We start from the raw sequence: 22,593 nt of genomic DNA on the forward strand, positions 1-22,593 counted from the left end.
GGATCAGGGAAAGGCAATGGGTGAGCCTGGGCTTGAAGACACTCCATTTCTCTAGGACAAGATGTGGGAAGGAGAGCTTAAGGATTCCAGTATCTGCTTCCGGTGTGAACAGCTGTAACATGTAGCCATGATCTGAGCTTATGGGAGTTCTGTGAACCAATTCAGCAGTTGGTCTTGGGACAAAGAAATCTTAGCAGTTACCGTCAAAGACAAGTAAATAGGGATGTTTTTGGACAGTAACTCATAGCTAGCTTTAATTTTTCTTCTTCTTTGCATTGATTCACCACCTGGTGATGAATGGATCAGAAGGAATTTATTCTCCTATCAAGTCTATGCAAATTCAAAAGGGCATGTGATCACTTTTCAGCCAAAAGCATATAAAAGTTTCTAGATGCATATATTGCTCTAGCACAAACACAAGATTACATGGGCTGTCTTACCTGCTCGCATATACACAAATATTATCTATCAGTGGAAGATTCTTCAAAGCAGCTTCAACTTTACCAAGAGACACATATTCTCCCGCTTGAAGTTTTACAAGGTCTTTTTTCCGATCTATAAAAAGGGGAAATAAAATGAATGTGATATTCATTAAAAGTTCAGAATACATTAAACACAGGTTTACAGGAGGAGATTCACTGCAGACGTGCAGTTTCTTTTATTTTTATTTACTTAACGGATTTCTATTCTGCTCCACAAAGCAGCTCACAAAGATATACAAAACCATCCAAATCCTATACAATATGAAACCATTTAAGATATCCATTTCCTAACACCAAAAGCCTAATCATCAATATAATAGTAAAAACTAAAATACAGTAATGAAGCGAAGGTCTTCAGGTCCATCTTAACAGAATTCCATAACCACTCCCTCTTCAGAGAAATCTGAGATTTAATGATCTAGACTGGATTTCTGTGGCTAACTTCTGCTAATGTGCTTAGCCCTTCAACAGATCAATCACGTGCTAGACTTAAAAATAATAATCTTGCATTAAACCTTTTGTTTAGTGTCTTCATAAAGTCCCACTACATGTATTTAAATCTTGAACATGCTCATATAAATAATAGAAAAACCACGTTCATGGTATGAAATGGTATTATTGCAATAGTCTAGCTCAGTCAAGTATTACAGGATTAACTCACCAATAATTTTTAGACAACCATCTGCCTGGAATTCCCCAATGTCACCAGTGTAGAGCCACCTCTGTCCGTTCTCATCCACCATGAAATCACTTTGGGTTCGTTCTTCATTTTTGTAGTAGCCCATAGTTATGTTCTGACCTCCAATAACAATCTCACCTCTAGGATATGGTTTGTCTGTGTTAAAGTAGCCACCTATAATATAAATTTCATCAAGTGGGAGTGTTAATGTGTAAATATGTATATATTTTAAAAATACAGAGTAGCCACATTCCAAAATATGTTATGCTATGTTTCAAGGCAACATAAACTTGAAAACCGTATACAATAATACCTCTGAATGTTACAATGCCCAAACCACTGAGGAGGTGCAGAGGAAGGAATGTTCTAACAGCGCAAGTATTGCAGCTTGCCAGATAGAACAATCCCACTTTCCTCCCTTGTGTGCTGTTCTGAGTTGTCTCCTGACCCCAGACAAGCAAATTTCAGGAAGCACGGGATGCGAATAAATTTGAACTTCAAAAGCTGTCTAGAGGTGTAATTAGTTGATTGTGCAGCTTATTTAGATAACAGATGAAATGAGATGCCACTTCACACATACTTGGCAAAATGGAAAAGCATATATGATGCAATGGGGCAAAACGTGCTTTTCCAATATGCAGATTACTTTTCTCAACATAGAGGTTAGTATGTGCAGTGGCCCTGAAAGCAATCCCTAAGAACAAGATTTTGAACCCAAGTCTTCCACATCTGAATCCAAACAATCCACTCTAACACACAGCTGTTAGGGTGCGAGTTTTATAGACCTAGTTGCCTACATTTATCTCATTAACAATGACTCACAGTTTCCATCATGATGCTCAAAGTAAACAGGGAAACAAATCAAATGCCGTTTACACTGAACTTTAGTGAATCCAGCATTTTGATACATTGCAAATCCTTGTTTATGTTTCTCTTTGTTAATATTTCTTTATCTAGCAGACTTTATAATATAATTTAAAAGAGAAACAAAAATATATAGTGCTTGGATTATTTCTCCAGACTGCTGAAAATAGAACAAATATACTGAAAATATTGCTTTCTTTTAAGAATATTTATTCCAACATTTCTGTGCACAATATGACAGGTGATTTATTTAAAATTTGACACAAGATGTTCAGCTAGAAAACCAATGTATCATTTCTTTCCAGCATGAATTCAGCACTCCTCTTTCTTATGGAATGCATCCATACTCATTTGCCTTGCATAAGTTGTGACTGCTGGAAACCACAGGAGAGAAGAGCCCTGTGGTGCTCAGGTCCTGCTTATGAGTTTGGCATGTGTGGCTGGTTGGACACCTTGAGAACAGGGTGTTGGAGTAGATGGGCCATTGGCCTGATCCAGCAGGCTCTTGTTATGTTCCTAGGTTGACATTTCTCTTGTCTGAAAGACGGGAAATAAGAGCTCCAAAAACCCCTTGTGCCTGTAACCTGCACATGGCAGATAGGGGAAGACTAGCAGTATCTGGCTATGTGTGGGCAATTTAAGGGTAATTCTATGGAGACTTAAAACACTTCACACCTGGGAAAGAGGCAGCAGTAAGATATTGTGTAGAATAGCAAGAGATCATAAGTTTGCAGCCTTAGGAAATGTAATTAGAGACAGGGGAAAAACGATTGTGTTTAACCCTTTGTTTGTTCTTTTTTTATCAGTGGAATGACTAAGCTGTCTCTCCACAGACTACTACTTTTGGAGATGTCTGTTGGGAAGACACAAACAAACCTTATGCTAATTGATAAAGTGCAGCTTGCGGGGGGGGGGGGAGGTTTAAAGGAAGGGTGAGCTGAGCAGAGGGGTTTTAGCTAAGAACTCTCTTTCCTCAGATGGCATGGAACCCACATCATGGGTGGTATTCAGCTGGCAGTGAGGCTGGAGGAAAACAAGCAACCTGCCTCTTGACCTCAAACTTTTCACCGTGGAACATAAGGCATGGAAGAATGTGTGGCAGGGAGAACCTGCGTTTGGGGTACTATGCTCTTTTTTTAAAAAAAAGATTTTATTTATATCACAAGAAAAATACAAACATACATTAAAAATACAAGATATTCAAAATCGGATCATTTCATTATCTTCTCTATTATCTGTCAAGGTTATAACACAGAAAGAAGTCAACGAAAGGCAGAAAAAGAAAAGGTAAAAAGAAAAAAAGAAGAAAAAGAAAATAAAGAACAAAGAAAAATTAGAAAGACATTTAATTAGGGGGGGACTGATTCAACAGTCAATCATAACGTAAAATCATTATTTCCTGCAGCACTTCCGCCGCTTTCCACACAGAGATTTAACAATTCATTGCTTCATTATTCTGTCCTTTTTTTCACCCATTAATTATTGTGTACAAAAAAGATTTTAACTATATTTTCCTTTTGTTTTCAAGTCCTGCACAGTTAATCTAGACATAACCATGTTCTATTTCCCAATCCTGATTTCCTTAAATATTCATTTAGGCATTCCCACTGGTTTTTAATCTTCTCTTTCAATTTATGTCGTATCAAGTCTGTTAATTTTGTCAATTCCAAATATTCACAAAGTTTATTGATCCATTCCCCTTTTGTTGGAATATTGGGTCCTTTCCAGGCTTTTGCGATTATTATTCTGGCTGCTGTTGATGCGTATAAGTAAATATTAATCTTGTCCTGGGGTATATCACTACCTAAAATTCCTAACAAGTAGGCTTTTGCTCTTTCACTGAAAGATGTTTTTATTAGTTTTTGAGTTTCTTCGTGGATCATTTCCCAGAATTTTCTGATTTTTGGACATGACCACCACATATGGTACATAGTACCAGTTACATTCTGGTATTTCCAGCATTTATTACTGTTTTTACTCATTTTTGCTATCCTATCTGCAGTTAAATACCATCTGTAATGTAACTTCATGAAATTCTCCCTCAAGGTATAGCATGCCGTGAAATTTATATGTTTTTCCCAAAACTCTTTCAATTTGTTGTATTCTATTGTAATTCCTAAATCTTGTTCCCATTTCTCTATATATTTATTTTTTGTTTCATGCTCTTGCTCTGTTTCATCTAATAATCTGCACATTTTCGAAAGGGTTTTTTCTTTACTATTAAGGATTTTTTTCTCAAATCTTGGATTCATACAACCAAATCCTCTTGGTTCTGTGTCCTTGTCAAATGTTGCTTTTAGTTGAAAATATTCAAGCCAGGATATTCCTCTTGCTTTAAGTTCTTCATATCCCTTTTATTTAATACTTCTGTTAATATTTTCTGTAATTTCTCTATAAGTTGGCCATGCTTCTTTTTTATAACATTTTAGGGTGGCATTTGCCTCCATCGGTGACGTCCACCAGGGGGTTTTATCTATTATTTTCCCCTTTGTTATTTCCCATACCTCCCAAAGAGCCCTCCTTATTGTATGATTTTGAAATTCCTTATGTTGCTTCCCTTTCTCGTACAGTAAATACCCATGCCAACCACAGATTTTATTAACTCCCTCCAGTTCCAAAATATCGGGTTTTTTAAAAGTGAGCCAGTCTTTCATCCAAGTCCAGCAGGCTGCCTCGAAATACCTCTTCAGGTCAGGTAAAGCAAAGCCTCCGATTTCTTTTGGACTTGTTAGTATTTCCATTTTCATTCTTGCTTTTTTTCCCCCTGCCAAATAAAATCTACCAGGTCTCTTTGCCAATCTTTAAGATGTTTGGTTCCAATTATAATAGGGATATATTGAAATAAGAACAGGATTTTAGGTAAAATTATCATTTTAATCATAGAGACCTTGCCCCATATTGAAAGATTGAGAGGTTTCAATTTTTCTAAACTTTTTTTAAACTTCCTTCCATTTCCCAATATAGTTGTCTTTAAGTAAATTTGTATTCTTATTGGTTATCTGAATTCCTAAATAATTAACTTTATTTTCAATATTAATCCCGGTTAATCTTGCCAATTCCTCTTTATTTTTTCCTCTCATATTCTTTATCAACATTTTAGATTTATCTTTATTCAATTTGAATCCCGATACATCGCCAAATTTTTCCATCTCCTTTAATGCTTTCTGAATACCTACCTCTGGGGTTTCGGTCATGATAATCACGTCATCTGCGAACAATTTAACTTTATAGCGTTAGGTTCCCAAATTAATGCCTTTGATTTCTGTATCCTTTCTTATTGCTATCAATAGAGTTTCCAGAGTCATAATAAATAACAAGGGAGACAAGGGACAACCCTGTCTGGTTCCTCTCTCAATATTGAATTCTTCAGTAATCTCGTTATTTATAATTAGTTTTGCTTTCTGTTCCCTGTAAATCGCCTTTATTCCATTTAAAAATCTTTGTCCAAGATTTAAACTCTCACATGTACTGCATAGAAAGCTCCACGAGACGCTGTCAAAAGCTTTCTCCATGTCTACTAGTAACATCGCCGTTTCCTTACTTGGGTTTAACTCTAAATACTCCATCAGGTCTATAATTATTCTAATATTATCTTTTATTTGTCTCCCCAGGAGAAAGCCCGCTTGATCCCTCTCTATTATTCTATTTAATACATTTTTCATTCAATTCGCCAAAAACCCAGTAAAAAAATTATAATCTATGTTTAGCAATGAAATTGGCCTATAATTTTTAATTAAGTTCATATTAGAGTCTCTTTTTGGTATTAGTGTTATTAGGGCTTCCTGCCAGGACCTTGGTGTTTCTCCTTTTTCTAGTATTTCATTCATTATTACTTTGAGTCTAGGTATCAACAAATCTTCTAATATTTTATAATATTTGACTGAGATCCCGTCAGGCCCTGGCGACTTCCCTTCTTTCATTTTCCTTATTACTTTTCTTATTTCCTCTTCTTCAATTTCCGCATTAAGATGTTGGTATTCTGTTTCGTTAATTTCTGGTAAGTTATTTTTTGTCAGATAATTTTGAATTTCCTTCTCCTCTTTCCTTTCTTCTTTATATAATCTTTTATAATAATTTATGAAACTTTCTTTAATTTGTTGTGCTTCCGTCATTTCTTTACCCTCCTCCACAATTTTATTTATTGTTTCTTTCGATTTGTTTTTCTTTATTTAACCACGCTAACATTCTCCCGGGTTTATTGGCTTGTTCAAAATACCTTTGTTTTGTCCACAGAATTTTATTTTTAACTTCATTATTTATTATATCAGATAAGTGAGTTTGTAGTCTTTTAATATGTTGTCTTAAATCTTCATTACTTGGGTTTTTTTATCACGTCTTTTTCTTTCTCTCTTATTTGTTTATTCATTTCCATTATATTTTTCCCTCTTTCCTTTTTTATCCTCCCCATTTGTACTATGCTCTTAACACATGTCCTCCCAAGAAGAAATTTTCTCTCTCAGAGACATCACTGTTTCCTCCCCTCCACCTGTTGCTAAGAGTTTCAGTGGGCTGCTTCAAAGTCTTGGAAATAGTCAAAGGACAAGGATCATCAAATGCAGGACTACATCTCCAACCCACATCCCAGGCGCTGCTGGCTGTTTTCAAAGCTAATGGGGGGGGGAATATCATCATGGGAGAGCTGATAAATGATCTCTGATGTTAGGGCTAGTTCTGCTCTCATAGGTAGATTATGAAACATCAGAGGGAGTTGCTTTTAGTCCAACCACCCACAAGCCAGCCTTTGGAAGCATGTTAATAGAGCTCACTGGATGACTGCCACATTATTCTATCTAAACAAAACATTTCAAAGCCAGTCTTCAAACAAAAGGATAATAATCACACATTGAATACAGTTTCAGTGCAAAAGAACTTCCCACCTTCTACCCAATTCATGAGCTTGATTTCACAGCAAACCAAGGGTGCTCCCACTCTGCCTGTGGCATAGTCCCAAACTGAAATTTTGGAAAATAAGACATCATTAGGAACTCAAGAAGTACAGCTTAGAAACCACCTAAGTATTTCTTTGAATACCCCATGCAGCATTTGTTTTTATTTATTTAATAGAATTTGTATACTACTTAAATCACAAAACCCTCTAAACTAGACATTAATAATTATCAATAAAAGTCAGGTGTAAAAACAAGTTAACCTAAAAGACTGACAAATCTGCAGTTAAAAATACATTATTATAGAAGAAAATTCCATATTAAAATGCACGTCAACTTTACAGAGATATTTTGGAGTAAAGTATGCAGGTGGCGCTGTGAGTTAAACCACAGAGCCTAGGGCTTGCCGATCAGGTCGGCGGTTTGAATCCCCGCAACGGGGTGAGCTCCTGTTGCTTGGTCCCAGCTCCTGCCAACCCAACAGTTCAAAAGCACGTCAAAGTGCAAGTAGATAAATAGGTACCGCTACAGTGGGAAGGTAAACGGCATTTCCGTGTGCTGCTCTGGTTCGCCAGAAGCGGCTTTGTCATGCTGGCCACATGACCTGAAAGCTGTACGCCAGTTCCCTCGGCCAATAACGCGAGATGAGCGCCGCAACCCCAGAGTTGGTCACAACTGGACCTAATGGTCAGGGGTCCCTTTACCTTTACTATGACTTTACTGTTAACACCCAACTATATCTCTATACCTGGATTGGCACCTCACCCTAAACTCGCTACTTACCTTCTGTTATCGTTCCAGCCCCAGACGATTCTGTTAGTCCATAGCCCTGTCCCACTGGGCAACAGAAACAGATGTTCATGAATCTCTGAGTTGCTGCAGAAAGTGGAGCTCCTCCACACAACAAGACCCGAATCTTCCCACCCAGCAGCATCCGGACTTTCCGGAAAATAAGTCTAAATAAAAATAATAAAAATAATATCAATAATAAAGACACGGAAATCACTGCATATAGCAAGTTCTGCAACATATATGGCACAATTTATGTGGAAATTGTTCAATTCTGTATACTTTTTGATATGTTTTGCTTATTATTTATAGCTACTCTTATAGTTAGCCGCTTTGAGCATGGTTTTTCTATGGAAGGCATCATATTTTTAAAAATGATGAATTCTATGCATGCTTATTGAGAAGCAAGTCTCACTGATTTTAATGGGAATTACTTCCTAGAAAATGTGTGTAAGATTATAAACAAAGACAGATGAGAGGGAATACAGATTAGGCAACTGAGTAATATAAATAGGTTTGTTCCCCTTTTAAATACCTTATTATTCTTACTACTTAAATTTGCATGCTGCTTTCCCACATAAATATGCCCAAAAGAGGCTCAGAAAACAATGGCAATACTCTTCAATTTATTTCCAGGCTCAATTCAAAGTACTGGTTTTGATCATTAATAAAGGTACCTATCCTCCCATCCAGACTACCAGATTTGTGTATTGCTACCTAGCCCTATCTTCTAATAGCCAGCAAAAGTGTCCTGATTCCATGACAGATTCAGCCATGCAGGCCGCTCTTCATCTGTCCATCTCCCAGAGTAAAATCTTCACCCCTTAAGGGGAAAAACACGCACACCACTCCGCCAGTTACCTACCTGTCACACAATGGAGTAGTGTAGCCTTTTGAAATCTGTTCCATCTTGTAATTATAAGCCAATATAAACAGATTGCGTTGGAAACTGGACATTTCATTAACTCGGTTCATGACATTTTTGTAGATTCGATCCATGATTTCCTAGTTACAGAAATGATTTAGGAGTATCAAAGCAAGCCAACCACAGGCAATAAATTTTTAAAATAGATTTACTGCACAGGTCTCTGAGGGCATTAGTATTAGAGAGCATTAGAGGGGGGCAGGCCAAATTTGACAGGTGGGCTTTGTAGCTCCTGAAACCTCCTAAAACAGGACCATAAGGAGCAGTGCCGTGTTGTTTACAAAGGACTGTTTGAAAGCCCTTTTCCTAACTGTTCTGCACTGCTCCTGAAGTCTCCAATCATCAGAGGTCTGAGGAGCAGCACAGAGGTTTTAAAGAGCAGTGTAGGACTGTTTGGGAAAGGGCTTTCAAACAGTGCAACACTTTAACCTCCAGCTTTGGGGGGTTCAAAGAGCAGCACTAGGAGGGAGAAGAAGTTTCACCTTAATGGAAATAGCTTCCCCCTCCTTGAGCAAGGTGTGCTCTCACCACCTATCAGCTCCAAAAAAAAATTACAATCCAGAGCTCACTTTAAGCTCCCAACTGTTCCTCTGAAGCCCCTTCCTTACCAACATCATGGACAACTTCAGGTCTAGGTTGAGTGGACATGGCTTCCTTAAAAAATGGCCTGGCGGGACAAATGGGGAGGCCTGGCATGCCAAGTTTCACCTGTGGGCCAGCAGCTCCCCACCCCTGATACACAGCATGAAGCAGAACAGAAAGCTTGGCATAAAACAACTTCAAACGTTAACCGTTTCTCCCTCAAATCTATCGGCTCATACTACTTTTTGGGGGGCTGCACTGATGAGGAGAGAAGAGGAAAATGAGCTTTATTCCACTTGTGATTGTCAGGATACATGTCACAGTAAATATTAATACAATGTTTTAAGCAACTTATTAATAATATAAATTGGCAGGATTAGTTTTATCATTGTTGTTTATTGAAAACATGAATTCATCAAACTATGTGGATATTTCAGGGAAGTTCCAGAAGCAGGAGGCATTTAGTGAAGCAACAACAGACCTGCCATGAGATCCCACATATTATCCCCATGCATAGTGGAATGAAGCATTATATGGGAACCGCTTAAGCGGGCAGTACAGAAATTCCTACGGTACTAAACTACCTTCAAATCATCATCTCATTGTATGTGACTCTTGAAAAAGGCAGGCTTCAAATGCACAACTTACCGGCACAGCTGCCATTAGAGTTGGCTTCAGTGCAGAAACATCACCTTTACTTCCTTTCTTTATTTTAGAGGACTAAAAGAGAAGTGAAGAAAGCAATATGTAACCTTAAGTTAAGTCTTCATCAAAAATCCTCTTGTTTGCTCAGTGTAAAAGATGCACACACTGGAAAAAAATCATGTTTCACCATAGCGCTGAGTCAGAAAGCATCTAAGACATATTTTTGTCAGAGATATTGAAACAGATACCCTTTTAAGAAGACAAATACTTAATTTCACATATATTTTAGAAAAGTTTTAAAATGTGTAATTTGATACTATGATCTATGGTTGTTTTCAATGGGTAGTTGGACACAAAATGTTGTGTGTACAGTTGGAAAGTGGATGATGCAGAGTTTGGGGGGGATTAGTCATGTTATGCTTGTGTGTTTATTAAGCACTTACATGCCAGGCAGTTTCAGGGCAGAATGTACACAAATTATAATAATAATAAATACTGTAATATATATTTATTTATACTCTGCCCTTCCTGGTTTAAAAACCGGGTAAAATGCACTCAGTTTCCATGCTTAAAACAAATTGCCCAAACCATACAAAGAACCTTCTTTTAGGACAGAAACACCACTTATTTACCTTCATCTTTGGGCAGGCAACCCTTCCTAGTAACTACACTTAAAAGTGCTTTTTTTTGTCTCCGTTGAACGGAGGCAAATTCATAAATGAATCATTGCTGATAGTAGATCAGAACTACTGACTCCTGTGAAGAAGCCACCATTGATGCAAGGTCTAAGCCAGGGGTCCCCAGACTACGGCCCCCGGGCCGGATGCGGCCCAATTGGCCTCCCAATCCGGCCCGCGACGACCCCCGCCGCCCGCTGCCGCCGCCCGCTCTTATGGCGCGCAGCGCGGCAGCAATCATCAAAATCGGGGGGAAATCGCCGAAAATCCTTTGTGCGCATGCGTATGGGCCTCTCCCGACCCAGAAGAGGTCATTTCCGGTGCACTTCCGGGTCGGGGGAGGCCCATACGCATGCGCACAAGTGATTTTCGGCGATTTTTTTCCGACCGTGTGCGTGTGCGCACGGGCGCACACTCCCCCGCCCTCCGGCCCGAAGCCCGGTAAGTCTGGGGACCCCTGGTCTAAGCGCTTGTTCAGCTTTTTCCCCTTTTAATGTGGGGTGTCAGATGGGGGATTTGTGTAGCAGGAAAACGTGCTTTTAAAAACCGTGCTATGGTCTGATTTGTTTGGAAGTGGGAGAACCTTACCTGATCACTTAATGTTTGAGGTGATGAGTAGCCAATACGGCATCCGTGAGTCAAGCAAACGAGTTCAGCACTTAACTCCAAAACATGAGCAAGTGGCAAGTATCCAATGTAGGTATCTTTCTCTCTAGGGGAATAAAAGAGAGGTTATGGTAAACTCTGTGCCAAGTTGTGTCAACCCACTGCTTGAGGCTGCAGCAGCAGCATCTAAAGAGCATCCTGGCACAACAACTTTGCAATGCTGGCATATTGGCATATTTAAACAAGAGCAGACCAAACTATACGTTCTCCTCATGTATGTGGTTAACCACTCTGGCAGCACGATTTACCAGAAGTAAGACTACCCTTTTTTTTCTTTCTTAAATCAGTAAGAACATTTCACCACCATAATTAATTAGTTCAGTATCAACAGAAAATGCAACACCATTGGGGGGGGGGGCGCCCTCTGTTCCACAAGGTCTCCCCATTCGGCCTGTGAGGCAGTTTTGGCCAAGTCACACACTCACCTGCCCTAGCCCCAAGTCATAGGACATCAGTTGTCGGGGAAGGTAAATACAGGGCTAAGCCAAAAGGGCGATTGCAGGCACTGGTGTTGTGACTTTTCTGGCGTGGTTTCATTTCAAAAACTGCTTGGCCAAAAACAGCTCACTTGATGTTACTGCAATTTCAGGTACTGACAAATAGACGCCCCCCCCCATTTACCCATGGATGGGTGAGGTGTTCCCCATCTCTGCATCGTAAGCTTCAACTATCATAGGTTAAACAAAGCTACAGGAAAGCCCTTGTTCCAAATAGCTCTGAGGTTTCAATAAACACGTTCGTCTTTGCATACAATCACACTAGTGCAAAAAGGTCTGTTTTTTGTGATTTATCATTCCTGACAATCTATTTGTACCAAAAATGGTACTCTTGCCAGACTTGCAAAACAGCCACAGAACTTCTCTTTTCTGAATATCCAATACTAAAGAACATAAATCAGAACAATCTGACCACATATATTCCAACATTTTAGGTGAGCATAAAGAGTTCTTACAGTAGGGGTTCTTTTTGTGCAACAGAAGTTTAAGTAAAGCTAGCATTGCACTATATTTCTCTAAGGACGTTAACAACATATACACTAATGCAGGCACCCCCAAACTGCAGCCCTCCAGATGTTGTGGCCTACAACTCCCATGATCCCTAGCTAACAGGTTCAGTGGTCGGGGAAGATGGGAATTGTAGTCCAAAACATCTGGAGGGTCGAAGTTTGGGAGTGGCTGCACTAATGTGTTCATTTCAATAATTTTAGTGGTAAAGAGATAAAACCGTTATTTAGGATTACATGTGTTACATACCCAAGATTAGGAATCCTTTCAGCCATCCCAGTTATGGCAGAAATAAGATTACAATGTGAGATCATAACGCCTTTTGGTACACCTGTAGAACCACTGGTATACATTATTACTGCAATGTCCGATGGCAACGGTCTCAGCTTCTGCTTGTTGGCTGCAACTTAAACAAAAAAAGAAGCAAGCATGAAAACAATTTGAAAGAAAGAAAAATGGAAAGATTATGAAAATCTAAAATATTGACTACTGAGTTACCCTTGTTGTAAACCTTAATGTGTTCTACATTTTTAGATGTCACCATTTTGAGCCAATGAGTGAAGTCCGAGCTCTGACTGATAAGTGGTTTCTCTGGACACTAGGGAACAGGAACCCTAGGAGTCCTAAAGTTCTGCTGTTTCCCGCTACCCTACCATACACTTTTCCTGCTTCCATCTTACTTTCTAGTAGTCCCTGGAATCTTCGTTTGCCCTTCATGTTTTACTAGCAACCAGGATGCATCTTTCCACTGGTGGGTTCGCCTGATATCAGGTATTCCTTATAAATTATTTTCTAAAAAATAAAATAAAATGCTGCTACGCAAACTCTGTATCCTGATTAAACAAACATATGCTAAAAATAATAGGTATCGACACAACATCGATCCACCATATACCCTGGACAGAATATAGCTGGCAAGATATTAACCACATTTAGCATTATCAGGTCTTAGATTTCCTTCACTTTTTTCCCAGAAAACACTATCATTAGTAAAAAGAAAAAAGTATACGTACAGTTTTCTGTTTTCTCTCCCATAGCTTGAACAGATGACATAGTGTGAACGATTACCCCTTTGGGGAATTCCGACCATGTTGTTGGTGTGCCATCCACAGTAATAATATGGCGCATCAGAGGAATCTGAGAAGCAATACTCTGCAGAAAAAGATGGGACACACCATTTAATTGCTTCCATCTTAATAAGAATGCCCTACATTTGCAGTTCAATAGTTCAACCTGCTGTAAATAGAGCACATTCAAAAAAGCTAATTTGATGTCATCTAAGCTGCTAACAGTGCTAATATATTTTTAAGGTATATTCTTTCAGTCGTAACTTGTTTTAACCCTATCCTTTTGGTTGCAAATTGTTTTAACCAATTTTAAGATTAAATTTTCACATTTTAACTAGTCCTGGAACCTTATGGTGAAGGGTAGGTAAAAAGAGGGCAGGTTGATCAATTACTATTTACTACCACAACCAGCCAGTTGTGATATTTCAATATGTTTAGAACAAACAGTATCAATGTAATTTATAACACTAAATCTTCTGACACTAAAAACAGTGTGAATAAAAATTCTAATGATGAACTTAAAAGGCATGGCCTTTCTCAGCTGCCCATTTCGCTTGTCCTTTTCCCTCAGAATGCCATCTTCTCTATATATCCTCCTCCTCCTCCTCCTTCTTCTTCCCACTCCTTCCTCTAGCCATCTTATCTTTTGGTTCCCTGGCTCTGCTGCTACAAATACTTTTAGTGAATTATAATATAGATTACACTGGGGACATATGGTCCCCAAAGTGCTTTTATGGTTACACTGTGAGTCAAGATGTTGGCCTATGAAGCCAACGATATTTAACAAACCCTTTTATGGAAAGAAACTTCAGATCTTGCTTCCATGCTTCGTTCAATTAGAAGCAAATGGAGAGCAACCCATCCTGTCACGTCTTGACAAGTTTGCAGGCTCCACCCCCCCCCCCCAAAAAAAGTGTTTAGGCTGTATTAATGGCTAACTGATGTACACAACTTTTTATAATGTAAGATCAAACCGTGGCAGCTAGATTACAAATTCAGAAGAACACAAACCCCACCCTCCACCAGAGCAGCACCTCCTGACTTGCTTCGGGGACAGATCCAGGACAGGGTGGGAGGTTCCCAGCAGGGCAGATTGGTACATGATCCAGGGCCAAGAGGCCACAAATAGAAGCCATGGGGCAGAATAGCCCTACTAACTGCAATACCACTGCAGTCCCCAAAGGGTGACAACATCCAAGGGTCCAAGCAAAGTCTATCCAGAGGGCGGTGCTAGTCCATATGCTGAAACGTATTTGAGAGTTTTCACTAAACATGGGTGCGTTCTAAAGTGCTGGTTATGACCTACAAAGGCTTAGGTCCAATACCGTACTCCCTCATATGAACCTGCCTGGGTTTTGAGATCTCCAGGAGAGGTTCTTCTCTTGGTCCTGCCACAGTTGCAGGCACACTTGGTGGGGAAACAGGGAAAGGCCTTCTTGGTGGTTGTTCCCAGACTCTGGTATTCCCTCCCTGGAGAAGCTAGACTGGCTCCTTCCTTACTGTTGTTCCACTGGCAGGTGAATAACTTCTTCCAACAGGCTTTTTGGGAAATTGACAGCTTCCAATGAATGGGCTGTTGCTGCACTGTTTTTATTGTGATTTTTTTGTTTTATACATATTTTATACATGAATATAGTTTAATTGTTTTTTCTATGACCCCCCCCAAATGTTTTTTGAGATTCTTGTTTTTATCTGCAAGTTGTCTTGAGCTCCAGCAGGGGGAAAGGTGGGATATAAATATATATAACTACTACTACTACTACTAATACAATACCAAGAAATGAAACATTTATACATAGCACACCGTCCATGTACATGACACTTTGCAAAAATGAAAAATTGCCCACATTCCCTGGAATGTGTGTCGGTGTCAGAGGACTATCTAGTATTAAGTTAATCACCACTTGGGGGGGGGCGCACAGTCCTTTTTAAACGTAAACTATAGGTGCATCCAAATCATTTACACTTCCGTAATTTTCTATTACATAAACCTGTAGAGCAAGAGAGGAAAAAACCTGCACTATATGTATATCACATTTTCCTCTACAGAACCAAACAAACAAACAAAAACCACATTTGTATACATGCATCCAAATCCTTACCTTCAGTTTTGTTTGCATCAATTCTCTGCTGGTAATAATGGTTGTCACTGCAGTTTCATTTAACCCATGTACTATTGCAGGGCCTCCTAGAGTGGCATAAAGTGTAACAACTGGGGAGGAAATGAATAATGAATTTTCTATTATTATTTATTATTATTATTAGAAACATATACTATAAATGTCCAGGATACAAAAGATACACTGCATGCTGAAAACGTCTCCGTACACTGCTGCTTCAAATTCCAAGATTTCAAACTTTGAGAAACATAAAATGCAAATGTACTTTGGTCTCACTATGCATATTTGTACTCTGAAGAATTGCAGTCTTATTTTCCAAAGCCACATTAGCAGGATCCCTCTTCTTTTCTTTACACAAGAGCTAATGTGAAATTTGAGTTCTACACCACACTCTCAACACAGTATGAGCGAGCAGAGCACAGAAAGGACTTCCACCTTAGATACTTCCCTCCCATATTATCATAGGATCATAGAACTGTAGAGTTGGAAGGGACCACGAGTCCAACCCCCTGCAATGCAGGAACCTTTTGCCCAATGTGGGGCTCGAACCCACGACCCTGAGATTAAGACTCTCATGTTCTACCGACTGAGTTATCCCAGTGAAGTAATATTTTAATGTAATTACTTTAAGACAAGGGTCAGAAAACTAAGGCCTACAGGCCAGATCAGGTCCAGTTGCCTTCAGGATCCGGCCCGCAGACTGTCCGTGGATCGGCGTGGGGATTCTGTTCATTCGGGCTGTGCCATTTCCCCCCCCCTCTTCCTCACACACTCCACGGCGGCGCCTCCTCTCTCTCTCCTCCTGGCTTCTCCCCGCCCTGCCTAGAGGAGGAAGGGGGCTGGGCTGAGCTGCCTGAGCGCCATTTTAAGCAGCCCATTTTAAGCAGTCCAGAGCCAGCCCTTTCATGCCACTCATCTTCCCTCCACCGCCGCCCTGGTGCTCCTGTGGGCTAGAGAGTGGAGCAGATGAGCTCGCTCTGCCTACCCATGAGAAGCGGAAGCGGCAGCAGCCCCTGGGAAGGTAAGCACAGAGGCTGCGGCTGGGGCTGGGGAGGAGGACTACTTGCCCCCCTCACCTCTTCTTCCAGCTCCCCCCCCCCAAGGGTGCTGCTGCTCCAGCCCACCACAAGGTCTGAGGGACAGTGGACTGGCCTGCGGCTAAAAATGTTTGTTTGCCGACTCCTGCTTTAAGAGTTGCTTTCATACCTGCCAAGTTCCTCTCTGAAAAATAAGGGACCGGACCGGAAGTAGCATACCGGAAGTAGTGTGGCGGCCATTTTGGAACTGGGCAGAGCAGCATCAAAAGTCACTTCTGAGCATGCTCCGCCCAGTTCCAAAATGGCCGCCGCGCCAGAATAAACCGGGGAAAATCCGTTTTTTTTGGCTGGGGACAGCTGGAACCTGGGGGTTTCCCGGGGAAAACGGGAGACTTGGCAGCTATGGTTGCTTTGGGCATACAATTGCCATATTTTTCCGTGTATAAGACAATGTTTTTTTGGGGGCATCTTATACACGGGCATCTTATACACGGGTATACAAAAATTGGGGGCATCTTATACACGGGTACATCTCCCACCATTTTCTTAAATCAGAGTCCCCCAAAATAGGGGGCGTCTTATACATCTTATACCTCTCCTTATAGACTGAAAAATGCGGTATTCTCCAAACAAACTTGAAAAGCAAAGAACATTGGCCACAATTATATTTAAGTTCTTATGATGTAGCAAAATTTGGTTTTGCAGTGGCAGAAGGAGTATCTAATATTTGCAGGAATGTGGCACTCTGATCACCTGCTTGGGGACTTTGGTTTCAGCTAGTCTCCTCAGCACTGAGAAAACAGATGGTGGCTTTATTACTTTAGCAGGAAAGGACCTTATACACAGCAGTCTGTATGCAACTCACTGCTGTGCACAACTGCACAAAGATCTGGATCAATTCAGGAATTCTACAAATATAAATGGGTTTGCTTTATGGACATCAGAGCTGTGCATCTGCACTGCTCACTTGAAAGCAAGTTCTGCTATAACGGACACATCCTGATTATTGTGCAAAGTGCTTTAAAAAGCAGCCTCTGCCATTTTTCTGACCCCAACCATAGCTTTGCTATGTAATGCCCCCATCTCATCATTCTGGTCCTATGCATGGAGAGTTTCTGTGTCAAGTGTCAGCCACTTCCCAGAAGCCACAACAGTAGCCTGGGACTTCTCAGTGTCAGAATGAAAGCCTGGGCTTGGCAGAAGTATGTTAACACAACAAAACGGTTTCCAGTAGTCTCAGCTTAAAGCTATAACATGTATAGCTTAAAGCTATAACATGGACATCAGCTCATACATCTCAGCGAACATGTTTAAGATGACTATACACATAAACAGCAATTAACCTACACAATATGGGATTGTAAAGTGCTTTTAAAAAGATATCCACACATATTTGTTGTGAAAAAAATGCTGTTGCTTGCTTGTAGATTTTGAAGTGTGCAGTTGCACCTGAAAAACAGCCTTGTATGTTGATAAATCAATACCATGTACTGTAATCCTAAAAAGTTCAACAGGACATTTCATCAGGCAAGTGTGCTGTAGAATTGCAGCCTTATACTCAGATACAAGATCCTGAAATTGACAGGCTTAGGCATACAATTCAGCTATTAGTTGCAATGTAGTTCTTTGGAGTCACTGGTTACAACAAAAACCATTTTCCTTGATTCAAAAATCTGAATGGTTGCCGTGAGGGTATTTAACAAGGAACACAATTCCAAACTGTTTCAAAGCAAGTACACATGTACATTGTTTTCTTTAATTTGGTGGGAGCAAAGTACAAAAGATTGCCTTTATTAGTTCCCATGTGCTCTCTGTGCTCAGTCCAATGACCCTCGTTATATAAACACAAGATTTCCCTAGCAGGCTCTCAGCAAGCCGAGAAAGAGAGAGTATAATCTCTCAAAAAACAATTGATATTATTCACCTAAAAACTGGAGGGGGGGAGGGGGAAAAGATGAACAAAGTGAAAAACAATTAGGCAGTTAATGAAATCAAGAAGCTTGTCCAGTTTACAAAATGCTGCACTGATGTCATGGAGAAAGAGATGAAGTGAGCCATAGCAGCTGCAAGTTATTATCGTGCACTCTGATCCGCTGAGTTGCCACTTAACACTGTGTATAGCACTTCTTCATGCACACATAAAATCTGATTAAAAATTATAGTGTTACAAACTGTAAAGTAAAAGCTGCCAGGTGTAGATTTGTTACTTTCTAGCAATGACAAAGGAAATCAGCCCTGAGTGCTCACTGGAAGGACAGATCCTGAAGCTGAGGCCCCAATACTTTGGCCACCTCATGAGAAGAGAAGACTCCCTGGAAAAGACCCTGATGCTGGGAAAGATGGAGGGCACTAGGAGAAGGGGACGACAGAGAACAAGATGGCTGGACAGTGTTCTTGAAGCTACAAACATGAGTTTGACCAAACTGCGGGAGGCAGTGGAAGACAGGAGTGCCTAGCGTGCTATGGTCCATGGGGTCGCGAAGAGTCGGGCATGACTAAACGACTAAACAACAACAAAGCAGAAAAAGCTGTCAAAGACAATTCTTATTAGGGAGCTATTTTCAAATACTTACACTTAAAAGAAATTAATTCTGGACAGGAGAGGGGTGGGGGGCTAATATAAGGGACATGCTGTACTGTTTGTCTCATTGGACCTTGGACAATGTTCATTCACTTATCTCCAAAAAATAAAATATTATCAAGAACGAAAATCAGGGCAGTTTTGGCTAAATATGCACACAAGTTACCATAACAATCAGGCAGAAAAATCCTTTAAAATAACAGTAAAGTTTAAAATGCAGTTAGTCGATGGAGGGGACATGTGCCACAGAAGAATGAAGATTTAAAAAAATAAGCACAGTTAGATCAGGCCTATTCAGGATTAGCAAACATATCTAAAATCTAGATTAGCAAACACATTTCTAGATTAGCAAACATATTTCTAGATTAGCAAACATATTTCCTTGAAAAATTAAACAAAATTTAATTCGTTGCGTTTCACTGCCTGCAACTGAAGTTTCAGAAACGACTACGTGAAAAGCATATGACAATATTACCATCTGCCAGCAAGTAAGTCAGCCAAGTTCATTCATTTGACATCACCAAATGCTGTGTCACGCTGTGAGCTGAAGCACGTCTCAGAAACTTGAAACATCCACTTAAATCCCCACCATCTCCTTTCCTACCCACCCCCTTTCAAATGCAAATTTCTTGATTCCACACATTTCAGCATTTCCCAACATTGTCACATTGCTTTAAACCAGGGGTCCCCAAACTTTTTCAGCCGGGGGCCGGTCCACCGCCCCCAGACCCTGTGCTGGGCCGGACTATATATTTTTTTTGGCGCAAGGACCCCTGCTGCGCCCCACCCCACCCCATGTTTCTCTCAGGGTGGGCAGCAGAGAGAGAGAGTCCGGAGGGACAGAGACTCCATTTTCCAGAGTTGTTAAGAGGCGGCTCAGCCCCCCACGGGCACACCTCTCCCTCGGGTGTGGGGTCAAGGAGGGAGATGCTGCCTTCACTGAGCGAAGACTGGGGGTGTGGGGTCAGGGAGGGAGATGCTGCCACATTCATTCAAAGCAGTCCAAAGTGACACCATTAATTCTTTATAATACAGTATTGCTCTAAAAACAGATGGCAAAAAACTATAACTGTACTGGTCTTTGGCGTCTGGAGAGGGGAAGGGGGAACTTTGTATCTGAAAGTTTAAAACTGAATTTCATCATCATAAAAAACATTGGAAGAGACAAATGGCTTTAGCCACGTTTCATGGGCAGCCCTACCTGATTCCCGTTGAACTTACTGCAAAGTAACTGAGCTCTTAGCCTGGCACTGAGAGAGGGGGGGGGCCACCCAGCTGCCTTAAGAGATGAATGAGATAAACACCGGGATGAAAAAACACACAAAAAGCGGGAGATTGATATTTTGGGGTCCTAGGGCAGATTAGGCAGGTCTCCTTTGTCAGTTGCTGCCCAGGGCTGCGGAGCCAGGAGGAGAAAAGTCAGTGGAGCTGCCTTTTGGACTCGGCTCTGGGGCTGAGGAGCTGACTGAAGCAGCCGAGCGAGCGGAAGCAGCCAAGCGGAGGCAGGAGGGGCGAGCCAGGAGCTCCGTTCAGAGCCTCTTAAAGGCGCAGCGCCGCTTTTTCCCACCGCCTTCCTGGGCACCCCCTGGGCTCCTCTGCCTGCTCTTGCAAGCCCGAAAAGGCTCCTGTCCTGCTGCTGCCTCTCGCAAGCGCAGGCACAGGAGCCGCAGTTGGGGGAGGCAGCAAAGGGGCGGGGAGGAACGAGCAGCCCGGCTCCTGCCCAGCTTCGCTGCTTTAAAGCGAGCTGCGGAGGAGGGAAGGTTTCTCCTCCGGGCTGAGAAGCTGCGCTGCGTCTCTCTTCTTCTTCGAGGACTCCGCACCGCGCCTCCTTTTTCTTTCCCCAGCCCTGGGTTCCGCTCAGTCAAGCTTCGCCATCAGCGCACACACCGCAGGACCAGCAAGAGCTGTGCGCGCGCTGGTGGGTGAAGCTCGACTGAGCGGAACCCAGCACGGGGGAAAGGAGAAGGAGGTGCGGCGCGGAGTCCTCGGAGAAGGAGAGAGACGCTGCGCCACTAGGAGGAGGAGCAGCCACAGGCGGCGCCCAGGAGGAGCCCGTGCCATGCTTCCCTTCCTTGGCGCTGCTGCTGCGCTCAGGACAGGCGCAGGCTCCTGGCGGCAAGGAAGAGGCGACGCAGGGGGGTAAAATGGCTCTCGCTGGGAAAAATTTTAAAAAGTGCATAATGACCATGCCGATCCCCAGACCTTTCGCGGGCCGGATTGGGAGGCCAATTGGGCCGCATCCGGCCCCCGGGCCGTAGTTTGGGGATGCCTGCTTTAAACCAACCCTTTTGAAAGTTAAAAGTTTTATAAAGGTCTAAGTGGAACTTGCCACAGAATTGCAGTATTTCTGATGGTGTTTTTTATCTATCTATCTATCTATCTATCTATCTATCTATCCAGCTTTTGGGTACTTTAATAACTCTCATTTTTTAAAGACAAACAGCAGGGGGGGGTAAAGGTAAATGTAAAGGTACCCCTGACCATTAGGTCCAGTCGCAGATGACTCAGGGGTTGCGGCGCTCATCTCGCTCTATAGGCTGAGGGAGCCGGCGTTTGTCCGCAGACAGCTTCCGGGTCATGTGGCTAGCATGACTAAGCCACTTCTGGCGAACCAGAACAGTGCACAGAAACGCCGTTTACCTTCCCGCCGGAGCAGTACCTATTTAACAGCTTGCACTTGACATGCTTTCGAACTGCTAGGTGGGCAAGAGCTGGGACCGAACAACGGGAGCTCACCCCGTTGCGGGGATTCGAACCGCCGACCTTCTGATTGGCAAGCCCTTTAATAACTCTCCTTATTTATTTATTTTAAGACAAACAGCAGGGGGGGTTAATTATCCATAATGCTGCCTTCCAGTGTAATTTATCTCTTTGCAGCAGTGTTTTCCACAATGCCCCTTGCAGGTAAGTACTGAGCTGAGTTCAGATGTCATGCCAAATTATGAACGATGGATTTGTGACAATGAGCTTTATTACCACACCACAATTCTGATTACCTCTCTTCGCTCCAAGGTGTCAGCAAACAATAATTTACTATTTCACCCAAACCAAGGCAAACCATACTTTGCATACGCCATAGAACCAAAGTAGATATTACTTAAGTCTCTATTGATTCACAATAAGGATATGCAAATGTGATGTGGATAGTTGTTGTTTTGAATTAATGAGTGTTTGACAGGGGGGAGAGAGAATGCACTGGAAATGCATTATGTATTTGTGTACAGTATTACAGGGTTACAAGCAGCTATAAAATGGATTATAGGAGCATTTTCATTACTTTCATAAACATATTCCAAGAGGTCTGAGTATATTGTGCATGCCCCATGTGCTCCACAGATTGCTGGAGGGGGGAACTAAACACTCCCTACAGAACTATGAGAGGCATGGCCAGGTAAAGGCATAGGACCTACTGGTGAACAAGGCGGTGATGGAGGAGGAACTTACCATGGAACCACAGAGATGAACATGGAGGGAAGGAAGATGCAGAGCAGAAGCAGCCAAGTCAGCTAGTAGTCATCAGATCATATTTGACTCAGCTAGTTTTCTAGTTGCGATTCTGTCTATTAAAATAATTGAGATTCCTAACTGC

General features: G+C 41.6%; 1 protein-coding gene across 6 annotated transcripts in view; it reads right to left on the bottom strand.

Annotated features, from left to right (window-relative positions):
* Positions 1-6: 6 nt before the first annotated feature.
* Positions 7-22,593, bottom strand: part of ACSL3 (acyl-CoA synthetase long chain family member 3) — a 57,760-nt gene continuing 35,173 nt past the window's right edge. For all 6 annotated transcript variants that reach the window (XM_060274557.1, XM_060274552.1, XM_060274554.1 and 3 more), the window contains 10 exons: positions 15,369-15,478; positions 13,213-13,351; positions 12,449-12,605; positions 11,118-11,241; positions 9,856-9,927; positions 8,566-8,705; positions 7,695-7,867; positions 6,903-6,977; positions 1,144-1,335; positions 7-555 (listed from right to left, as the gene is read on the bottom strand). In XM_060274557.1, the coding sequence (XP_060130540.1) occupies positions 437-555; positions 1,144-1,335; positions 6,903-6,977; positions 7,695-7,867; positions 8,566-8,705; positions 9,856-9,927; positions 11,118-11,241; positions 12,449-12,605; positions 13,213-13,351; positions 15,369-15,478 (1,301 nt within the window). In that variant the 3' untranslated portion in view covers positions 7-436. The remainder of the gene's footprint in view (positions 556-1,143; positions 1,336-6,902; positions 6,978-7,694; positions 7,868-8,565; positions 8,706-9,855; positions 9,928-11,117; positions 11,242-12,448; positions 12,606-13,212; positions 13,352-15,368; positions 15,479-22,593) is intronic.

Source organism: Zootoca vivipara, chromosome 5 (assembly GCF_963506605.1).
Source record: "Zootoca vivipara chromosome 5, rZooViv1.1, whole genome shotgun sequence".
NCBI classification, from domain to species: domain Eukaryota; kingdom Metazoa; phylum Chordata; class Lepidosauria; order Squamata; family Lacertidae; genus Zootoca; species Zootoca vivipara.